Genomic DNA, 11,633 nt, shown 5'->3' on the forward strand with positions numbered 1-11,633 from the left:
TCTAATAGCCCGATTCTTCAAATTTCCAATTCTGCTGTCAATTAATATGGACCTGCTTCTCTGCAGATTTTCTGCAAAACTTTTGACCTCCTTCTTCCACTATGCCTTCTGTCTACAGATTCCCTCTCTTCTAGCCTCTCTTGAAGCATCTTTGATAAACTTCCTAGTTCCTTGCTGGTATTTCATTTTGGCTATGTCTGTTATATCACTTCCAAGGAGGTGTCTTGTTCTCCCATTCCTTCCAACCCCATTTTCTCAACTTCATTCCTACTTATGAGCTCTATTTCTTTTGCAGCTGCTAGTCCCTTGGCCCTGCCCTTCTAGGATTGCAGTTCTATGAATTTGCCTCACTGACCTTCTTCATATGCAATTTTGCAATTGTGTAAGAATTAAAATTCTGTAATTATATTAAGCTTTTAATTTCATCTTGCTAGCCCTTTTTTGCAGGTTCCCCAGAAGTTCTTCAAAGCACCTCCCTCCCAGCCACTAGCCTTGAAGCTTTTCTAGCATTTCCACATCAGTTACCTGCCCATCCATAACTCTTAGTGTCACGTTAATGACATACTGAACGCTGAAGGAACAGTATGGTATTCCAGGGTTATTTTCTGCCATGATAAGATACTACAAAATCAGTCATTTATTGCATCTGTTTTGTGACAGATGCATGTTTCTGTAACTTGTCAGTTTGTATAGCAACACATTGCCTCTAAACCAACAACTGCTGAACTCCTCTAAAAAAGGGACTCTTCCTTTAGCAAAAGACCCTGGTTCAAACACAGCATGCCACAATGCAGGCCCCTTCGTTGCATGAGCAAAGAATGCTAATGGAAAAGCCTGGAGGCTGGCTTCACTACAGACACCACAGTGTTTGGCTGCCTGGATTTTATTTACTTTCAAACGCTGAGACCTTCTTTAAACTTATTATTAAATAAGACCTCCCCAGACTTCCAAAACTTAGGGATATTTTTGTCTATTTGTTTTTTGTTTGAATAACTTTGACATTCTTCTACTGAATTCTTAAGCTTAAATTGCCTACTTGTACTTTAAAAATACTAATTATAGGTGAGGTAAAGGCTTTGGTTGGCCTTATAATTTTAATAAAATCTATACCGATATATTCTTGTCTGACTTTTATTTCTGATAAAAATAAAAATGGATGAGTTACATATATTAGTTAACTAAAACCTAGCATAACCGAGTAAAAAAAAAAATTGTTCTAAAAATAGAGATTAGGAAAATTGACATATGAAAGTTGAAATATATGTATATAAAGATAACTTAATCAGTGTCATACAATAACTATCCCAGATATTTGCTTGTACGAAGTTTATACTTTGGCAGCACAGGTCCCTTTATCTCCATCCTAAAAAATCAGCAAAGAAAAGTTTCATGAGTGGATCAGGGCGGAACTTCTTCCCCTCTAGCTTCCTGGACCCAATAAGATGAATGTATTGGTTTTCTTTAACTGCACAGATGTGGTGCATGGCTTATCCACTTCCATCCTTATTATCATATTTGAGCAGAAGTATCTAAGCGTATGTTTAAAAAACACAAATATGTTGAAGTTATGTTGAGGCAATGATGCACCACCTATTTCTTACAGTTTTATCTGTGCACCCAATCTTAAAGCCGTTTTACATCTGTAATCTCTTTCATGTCTATATGCTTAACTTTAAGTCTGTTAATGTTAAAAAAACCAAAAGCTAAATATTTGTTCTCTCCCTAATTCCATTTCAGGAGTTCTGACCCTGGTTTTACTGATATCTGTTAAACTCTAGAGGCTTTTTAGACCAGATGACTTGCACAGCTTCATCTTGCCCACCAGCAGCACATGATTTCTTTGGACCATAGTGCCATCTAGCTTCACTTTTCCTGACCTCAGTAATTCTGTGTGCTGAACACAATTGTGTGATGTAGCAAAAGGAGGCTCAGGGAACTAGAACTGTCAAGCCAGTCTTGACTATTTATCTAGACATACAGGTGAATAAGGGAAGAAATTACTCACCAGGCTTCTCAATAAACTCCTCTTTGATCATCCATTCAAAAATGAGAGACAAAAGTATGTATTTTCCTTTGGAATCGATCTTATTGCTTCCCTCCAAAATAGAAAATCAAGATCCAAACCGAAGCTCTAGGCAAGCTACCTGTGCCTTTGTGAAAGCTCTGGCACCACACCAATACTAATACACGCTTCACAGGACATCAAGGGCAAGATGGCTAAATCCTCTCACATCGCTGAAGGCATTCGTCTCTTAACGAAAAATCTCTGGTCTCAAAGGAGGGATATTTGAAAAGACTTGGAAGATACCCTGAGGTGATAAGAAAGGAAAAAAGCTACAGAAAGATACTTTTCATTTACATGAGGAGGGGAAAGGGAGAGATGTGTCTTCTTCCTTCAACAACAAAGGCTTTTTTATGAGAACAGCAGAGCAGACATGAAATGGTCCACCATAACTCCTTGTAACAGGCTGTGTGAAATGGGAACTCTTTTTGGGGAATGGATTTTCTTGTATACACCTGGAATCTGAGATCCACTCAAAGATGCCTGGGTTTCATTTGCTTTTGCAATATATGCAACACCTACCTATATGCAAGTATACGACCAAACCAGTCCCCTTAACAAAGGTGTAATCTCATAACAAATGCTGCTGTAGAAGAACAGATAAAGTCTTTTCCGCATCTGGGTCTGGCTCACATCCTTGGCAGCTTCTGGTGAGCCAGGACTATACAAGATCCACTCTAGTTTTCTTAATCTTTCTTTCTAGTTCACCGATACGCTCTTTTCTGTTAGGAGGGATATTTCCTGCTGTGTCTCAGCAGTATGGTTTGCTTCCATCAACTGTCATCATTACACAAAATTCTCACTGCTAATGCCCAGTAGTAAAACAGCTGAGTCTTCAAACTCTCACTTCAGACTCAATGGCAAGATAAAGATTTTCCATGAGATTCTACTAATCAACCAAACTTCTTAAATGATTAGGGTAGAATAAGGCCTTAATCCCTAAATAATTAACAAACTAATTGAGATTCCACTGCCCTTATTCCTTTTCACATAAACCACTTTAAGTCTGTGAAGACAGGAGGATAAACGTGCTACTGAGTAGCAGCCATTGTAAAAGAGTAGGCTGCAGGCAAGAGGCCGTCCTGTTCCTAAAGTGCATACAGACACAGCTATCCTCACTGCTGACAGCATCCACGAGCATCAGACACTCTTGTTTAACATCTACAGACAACCTTGCGATCGCTGAGTGTTTTAATGGACGTTCTTGGCAATAGTTTGTTCACAGACTATCTGAATAAAAGTATTTACTTAATAGGTACCTATGCCAACCTAGGAATGGCTGGCACATAAACGGCTTTGTACACTCGTGCTTGAAACCAAATATTGATGTCAAAACATTACCAAAAATATATTGCAACAACTGACCAACTTTGTTCTCAAAATCAATTAATAAAAAGCAGTATATCAATGTAGTACTGTGTAAGTGATGAGAACAGGAAACAAAACAACACTGCAGTGTTTCTACAGATACCTCATTTAAAGATAAAAACTTGTATGTGCCATTCTATCCTGATTATGGTGACTATAATTATTTTCAAATTACAGCTAAGAACATATAATAAGTTATTTTATATCTTAGGTTAACATAACATTTATAGTGTTACACGTTACTAAATGAGGTAATGGTTGCAAGACCCTTAGTTTTACATGTAGTGGGTATTTTGAACTATTTGCTCCCCAAGTTGCATCCACACATATTCCTCAATATGGTTTCCCTAGAACGTTTTTACATTTGGGAAGAGAATTGTTTTATACATTTGTATACTTCCGAGACAATTTTTTTTTTCTTTAGAATTAAATGAAAAATTGTCTCCCAAATCCAAAAGAAAATAGACCAACGATAGAAAAAAAATCCGAAGAAGATACCAGATAATGACTTAAAATTTGTTCTCAGAGTTCTGCCCTTACATTCTACAGAAATCAGATCATTCTCTGAAAGCGTGGATTTTATTTTCTGGGAAGTCACCCTCTACCTGCCACCCACAATCTACAGTCTCATAAACATGCCTCTCCCAGGAGTCCTGGCTCTGGTTCCCGCATCAGCTGCTGGGCTTTAGACGTCACCAGCCTCTGCCACGAGAGAGACCTTGGGAGGTACAGCCAGAACGCCCAGGGCACCATGCGTTGAGCTGCAAAAGGGTATGGGCTCATCTACCACACTGACACATGCTGCCAAACAAGCTTTCACATGATTTCTTTGATCTCTGAGTAATAACTGCATTTTTTTATCATCTTAAATTCCCAAACTCAGCTGAAGGGATGTTTGGCAAGGCATAAGAGGTTATGACAAGTTTTGTTTATCTCAAATAAAGTAAAGCCACAGTTCAAAAGGCTATGTATTTTTCAATTATATACACATACATGTACATATAAGTATATAATTTTCCTTGAATGGTCCTAACTCAGAAACAAAACCTCAAAATTCTCAAAAGGTATTCATGTTTGGGCTGAGACCAAGCATGGGACACTACCATCTCAAAGATGTATTTTTTAGCATAGTATGACTACATTGCAGAAGGGACTATAATTATAATCTTGACATTACCATAACGACCGTGGTTGCTATCAGGTGACAGGTATAATATAGATAATCAGTAGACAGTACAATAGCAATATTTAATGATGCATGAGATAGAAGAAAATTAATTCATGCCTTTAATTCCGCTCAGAGCCATCATTTGTTACATTTGTGTGTGACTTTCCTAATCCTGTTAGCACGTACATAACAGTAACGATGAACAGGAGAGCCAAGCAAGATATCTACTGCAGAATCCAGAGCTTACATTTACTCATCATATACAATGAATAATTTTTGTGTTCCTTTTTATCTCTGTTTTTAACATGATAGATAGTCCTACTGTCTTGTTTTAATACCATACCAAAAAAAAGCTGATAGCCACAGTAAGAGCTATGAAAACTGCCTTTGCCTTGAAATCAAACAGAAGCAGTAGTAAGGCTGTTCTTTTGTTTTGCCATGTTGCAGTCTACCAACTGTCCCATTTAATCAGCCTGAGAGAAAAAATGCCACAAATTGAAAAAAACTTGATTGAGAGTAAAGGAAGATGCTCTATTGAATGAAAGAGCAACAAATATACTTGCTGGAGGAGCTAACATGGCTGCACATTTCAAATCCTGGAAGATTTTACCACTACATTTATAAACAAGGATTAATTGAAAGAGATTTTTTATGGAAAAAGGACACTCCTGCAATGAAGCTATTCCAATAGATAGCAACGGATGAAATGCAACAGAAGACAAAGGAGTAATACTTAAACATAGATATGAAGAAGTACTACTCACATATCTTCACCATTTCTGGTATTACTTCTGTTCAAACCTTGCTGCTCCTGTCTCCACAGCTACAGCACTGCTACAGCCATTTCACTGAGCCTTAGAAGGAAAGATGCAAAGTTTATAAAGATTCACAGAAACGGTGTTTTATGAAAAGCCATCAAAGTCAGTGGCAGATGCTCTAGGTCGAGAAGAAAGTGCAGGCACTGCGGTAGACTGAGGCCAGGCAGATAAAGGGGGCACAAGAAAACAGAGAGGACATTTCACTGTGACATCTCAGTAGAACAAACGTGAAGCAGAGTTAGTGTAACGCTTTGCAAAACTCTGGCTATTGCTTGATTCAAGCTTGACTCAACTTTGTCTCTCAAGCTCTCTCCTTCATAGTTTTCTCCTGTTGCTAACGCTCACTTCATTGCTTTCAGACTGACATTGCACCTCCATCACACCATCAGCTTCAAAACAGATCAGGATGGATGCAGCTCTTGCCTGACGCATATCTGCATTTTTAATTCTGCCCTGAGACTGTCGCAGGGCAGGTGAAGACTCCAGACAGCCTGAAGACATCTATTAAGAAATTTACATCTGAGATGGCAGATTCATGAAGCTATGAATAAAATACCAAGTTATCAAAGATACCTCTTCCAGGTAGGGTAGTTCCTGTTGCTTCTCCCCCCAGGACTGCACTTCCACTTTCCTCACTCAGCTGCTCTCTGAACCCTCAGGAAGAGAGAGAACAGAAAGGCCAAGTCCTGCTGCAGTAAAAAAAAAAAAAATAATGGCCCAAGCTGTGCAGGTATTTTTCACAAATATTAATACCTTCTCTAATGGCAATATCAGAGGCAAACACCACCAGCGTGTCCATTCAGAAAACAGCAAATGTGACAACCACCTACAGTATGGCTCTGCGATGGCATTTTTCACCAGCTGCTGTTTCATGTGGTAGGGCTGCTCCTGAACACAAGGTGTCTTTGGTCTTAAGTAAAGCTTTTCAATAACAGCAGCTCTGTCTTTGTTCCTTGTATCTTGATCCTTAAACCACAGGAGCTGGTTCTGCCCAGTGAGAATGAGAAAATGTCTTTCTTCCTTTGTGTTTCTTTAATAATTAATACTAAATATGGATTTCATCTGCTGCCACTTCTAAAGCAGCAGGAAAACTTTTGAAGCAGAGGATGATCTTACAGAAGTATAGAAAAGAACGCTGAAAAATTCTGGCAGAGGCACATTTTTGTTATTCATTATTTCAGCCCGTTGTCCCACAAAGGCATAGTTCAGCATGCTGAAGCCTATGGTGCTACACAGCTCCCTTGTTTAGCTTGAGCTCCCCCTCCAACAGGTAGTTTGCTTTCTTTCTGAACAACTCTCAAAACTTTGGCTCTACACTTGTGGTAAGCTTGGTGTGGGGTTGCAGGTTAGATATCGTATAGTTTGCCCTAAACACCAAACAGTTAACCTTCCTGGAGTGGTCATTATGTTTCTTTAGAACTCCAAAGCTTCAGGCCATAAAGCAGCCACAAGTGGTTTTTCTTCAGGATTATTTTGTTTCTAGTTCTTTAATTTTATGAATACCTGCCCAGACTAGGTATAGGGCAAAGACTGCACAGGAAGTCGTGCCATATTGAACTCGTCACTGATAAACAAACAAGGTGGCCCACACCCTTGAAAGAGAGCTATTTTCCTTTAAGGTCATGTTTTCCAAACCAGAAGAGATCTTTAGATCACCTTGTATGATAACAGATTGGTTCGAATACTTGCGTAAGGGTGTGTATTCTGTAATGAGGTCACTTTTGACGTTAATCATAAAGAAGTCTTCAGCTACAAAGATTTTTGCTCCAGCCTTCAAACTATTTGTGACTTTTTTCTATATTACCCCTGGGTTTTACATAACCTTAATCAAATGCAAGTATCTGTAAATCTAGACACAGCATTTGTACGCTACTTTACACACGAAAAACCCCACCTTCAAAACCTACTCAGTCTTAAGTAGAAAATTAACTATGTGGGAATTGTCTCCCAGTTCTTTAGTCTTAACTTACATTTGTCCCCCAAAACTTACACTGCTCAAGGAGCCATGCCCTGATGAGGAGGATCAAGTACTTTTCCCTTAGTGAAGGAAATTACAGAAAATACTGAAGAAAGGGAAAAAGAAAGAAAGAAAATAGACTATTACCCTGGTAAAATGATGACAGTGCATGGGAAGGATTGACATAAAAGAGCAAAAAAAGGTAGCTTTCTTAGAAGTTAAACAGTCACGAGAAAAGCTATTTTCGCTGCCATTTGGGAAAGGGACTTCTGAATTTAAAGAATACTGCAATAATCTAGTTATGTGATTTAAGATGAAATAGAAAGCTAAAGTATATGTTGTCACTTTTTTCTTTAATGAAATGCTACACTTAAACGTCTTCATTTGAAAATAATCTGTATGTGGGTTTTTTTAAAAATAGCATCAATTTGGTAGTTAGAAAAAAAAGGTTCACAGCGTGCTTATGGCTGACTGAATCTGGAGGTTAGCTAAGATGTTATCCCTGCTTGTAAGTCCAGCAACGCAGTTGAATGCAGTCTCCATAAGAACACTGACGCAATTCATACCTTTAGTCTTTTTTGATTCCAGAGGGTCAAGAAAATTTGCCAGTGTATGGAATGCTTTGTTCAAAGAAGAAATTGAGAATACAATTGCATGGTTTTCTTTATTAAGAAAAGCATAGAATTCTGTTTCCTCACATATATAAAGAATCAAATAATTTGAGATGGTTTATTTCATCATAATCCCAGGCCTCTTTTGGCTTTCAGGCTTTCCTCTGTGTTGTTTCTCAGGCTCACACCATTAGTGCCCCTGCCTCACTACCTTTATCTCCTCTTGCCTTATTTTCCCAGCTTCACTTTCCTGCCTGTACTTTTTTACGCACCTTTGTTTAGGGCAATGATTGTCCAGTTTTGGTGGAGGCCCAATTTACTGTAGCTACTGATTCCACAAAGCAGCTCAACGGCTTTTTACAACTATCTCAATTTAAGGGCAACTTCAACAGATTTAATCCCAACTATAACTTCATGAACACCTCTGCAGGCAATTTCCACAAATAACCACATTTCTGCCTTAGGGTGTTATTCTGAGGCATCGCAATTTTACCTTCAAAAAGCAGGTCTCACATGCGTTTCTGCATGGGCAAACCACAATCTGAGTGGCAGATCTACTTAGGCCATAATACACCAAACGGCTGTTTTCAGGCCACATCAGTGTAACTGGCAACAATTCATCCAGCCTATAACTCCTAGCTGCTATTGTTTCCAGAAGCCCTGAGAAAACAGCAAAGGAATAGGCACCTATTGCACATGAACAACACGGCTGATCTGCACCACTGTAAAATAAATCTAGTGCTTTAACGAGATCACACCCCTCATCTAATATATGTGAAACCAGCTGACCAGCCGTTCTAGGAAAGGCGGCTTTAGGCCATGCTCAGACAACTTGCTTGGCACAACAACAGAGTAAAGGAGAACCTTGGTTGTACTGCTGATAGGATTTCCCACCATCTTCATTTATACCTCTTGAAAGATCGTTTGGTTGAGACATTCTAAAGGACAATTGGTAACACACCCCTTGCATCTGTAAATTAGTTGAGCATGACAGAAATTCATATTGAAGAAAAGTCACCATTAAACTAGCAGTGGATACACTTGAATCAGCTGTAAAAGTAAAGCATAGATGCCAAAAAACAAGAGCCAGATCAGTTTTCTCAACCAAGAAGCAGTACCACAGAGCCAGGAGAAGTTGAGCTAAGCCGAGCTTCCATTGCAATTTACCATGAAGTATTTACAATGTGGAAATACAAAGAATATGGCTGTAGAACAAGGCATACAGGACTTTTCTGAGCAGTAACTTCTCAGAGAAACTAATCTTAAGTTGAGACAATTACTCTTTCTTAATTACTTTAAATTAAAATTCTTTTCTGCGTAGTGCTATTTAGGTCACCTGAGTATATTAAAACAGTCAAGGATTTACAGTCAGATGTAATTACATCAAACTTTCCAAGGGATTTCCAGCTGTTCTCTGGAATTAATGCATAGCATAAGGATAGCTGACTGGAGTTTTGTACATGATAACATTTTTTATATGTTTGCATTAAAACGTGGTCTATATAAAATACAGGCATTTCAGATTTAACTTGCATGCTATTTTACAAGGGAAAAAGCCCAGAAGTTCCAGTTATCTGATGTTTGGACGTTGAATTCTGAAACAGGTTATTGCTTTAATTTCAGACTAACATGTTCCATAGCCAAAACCAGGGGGGTACGTAGTCTAATTTTTTATTTTAAAGTTTGTTCTTTTGCTTATGGGCCCAGTACTGAGCTTTATCAAGTGTCTTCAGTTCCCTTAGCCATGGTGAGAAGTGGCAATGTGCATTCCGTTGTGAGCAACAGCCTGAGGATTACTTTATAGTAGAGCAGGGTCTTACCCCTGGGTGGCCCTTGGTTTAGCTTTATTTTGGCAGTGATGCGGAATATCTTCCAGAATTGGTATAGGTGTGGTTGGAACAGTTTTCCTTCTCCATTTGCTGCACAAAGCAAATCACAGTCACTGTGATTAGGATGAGAGATTACAACAAGGATATAGTAGCTCTTCCACTCTCCAAGATACGTGCACAGTGTTGATAAAAAGAAATCTTGCATATCTTGTATGTTCGTTTCCTTGCTAGCCCTCCCTATCTTTCTGACGCTGTCACTCAGTGGCACATTGTCTCTCACACCGTATCCAAGATGGAGGAAGAAGCTCTCTGTAAGCCTCTGACTCTATGAAACTTCTCTTACTTTTCGTCAGGTCCTTGTAAGTGGCTAAAGCTGTTTTCAAAATGTAGATACGTTTTCAGGATGTCTAGATAATTTTTTAAATTTTCCTTTTGAGGCCTTGGTTCCTTGTCTTCGTCAAAACTTGACCTCAAGAAGAATCTTTTCTGTGATGATGGTAAATTATTTTTTTAGAAAAATAAAATATTGGTGTGGGAATTTCAGATACATCATTGTACCACAGATGCCTAACAGGTCTTCGACTTGGGAAAAAATGAAATTCTTCCCTTCCTCTTAAAGCAATTTCTGTTGAAACTCAAACCCCATCAGGTAAGGCAAGCAAAGCGTGGAGCATTATAAAATATGGCCAGAGGGCCTTTTATGTTGTACCCATCGTGCTTGTCTCTTCCTTGTTATTGTCCCATCATCCAAATATCCTCATGAGAGCTGCCAAGCTCGTATTAATACCTGTCACCCAGTGCAACGAACTCTTGTTGTGAAGAACTTTCCTATGTTCCCCCGTGTCCATTCTTCTTCTCAAGATAGCACAGTTCAGGTGACACTGCTCATGGATGCCCGTGGATTCAGAAAACAACTACCTTCTTCCAGCCTTTTATGCCAAGAGGCAAACAGAACGCTAAGTATCATCACCACAAGAACAACAGCAACTGCATTGGAAAAGAGGAAGGAGGTGGTCAAGCAACGGAGAAGAAAACACAGGGATTTTAGGTCCATTCTTGGGAGGAATGAGGCTGCAGCACTCACCGCCACAGTTTGTTTCCCTCGCCACCCTCAGTGCGAGAAGCTGTCGCCTTTCCAAATGCCACACAGACTCTGTGACAGCAGAGGCTGTGAAATCGCACTTCAGCAATGATGTATTTAATAGAAACACAATAAACTGGTAACTGAATAGGTGACAGGTTAGATGGACAACACTGCTCTCCATATTGCATTGTATTTTATCAAGTGCATTACCATAGGCAGAGGCCTTTGTCAAAACAGGCCTTATATAAAGAGCTTTCAAAACAAAACATCCGAAGCAGATCACCACAAAGGTGTATGTGTTTTTAACAGTTTCCACAGACAGCATCGTCCAGAAGTTTGCCAGGGGAAAGCTGAAGGGGGGTCTCATGGAGCACAGATTTGGTAACCTGGGGGAAAGGAAGCTGTTCCTGGTGGATGTGTGTGTGTGTAAGGAGAGGCTTGCCAGCTCTTCATAAGCGAACCTCGTGTTCAGGGAGCTCACTTCAAAGAATTACTTCAAATGCCGAAAGAATTACAAAGACTTTATAAAAACAAACTTGCAGTCAGTCTCAAAACGAGTTGCCTAGGTGCCTGTCTCATACTGAAATCTTTAAAGCGTAACAACAGTTACGTACGTTGCCATATTTACCAGTTATCCCAGATTTCTGGATTTGGCTGGAGTCCTGGCCGGCACCTGGGGGCGGGCAGCTGCCGGGAGCCGGAGCGGAGCTGGGGGGGCGGCGAGGGCGGTAGGACA

General features: G+C 39.5%; 1 protein-coding gene across 1 annotated transcript in view; it reads right to left on the reverse strand.

Annotated features, from left to right (window-relative positions):
• Positions 1-5,731: 5,731 nt before the first annotated feature.
• Positions 5,732-11,633, reverse strand: part of GPR88 (G protein-coupled receptor 88) — a 7,256-nt gene continuing 1,354 nt past the window's right edge. The window contains exon 2 of the mRNA XM_009884913.1: positions 5,732-5,917. Coding sequence (XP_009883215.1) covers positions 5,732-5,917 — 186 coding nt within the window. The remainder of the gene's footprint in view (positions 5,918-11,633) is intronic.

Source organism: Charadrius vociferus, unplaced genomic scaffold, assembly GCF_000708025.1.
Source record: "Charadrius vociferus isolate BGI_N301 unplaced genomic scaffold, ASM70802v2 scaffold163, whole genome shotgun sequence".
In the NCBI taxonomy this organism is placed as follows: domain Eukaryota; kingdom Metazoa; phylum Chordata; class Aves; order Charadriiformes; family Charadriidae; genus Charadrius; species Charadrius vociferus.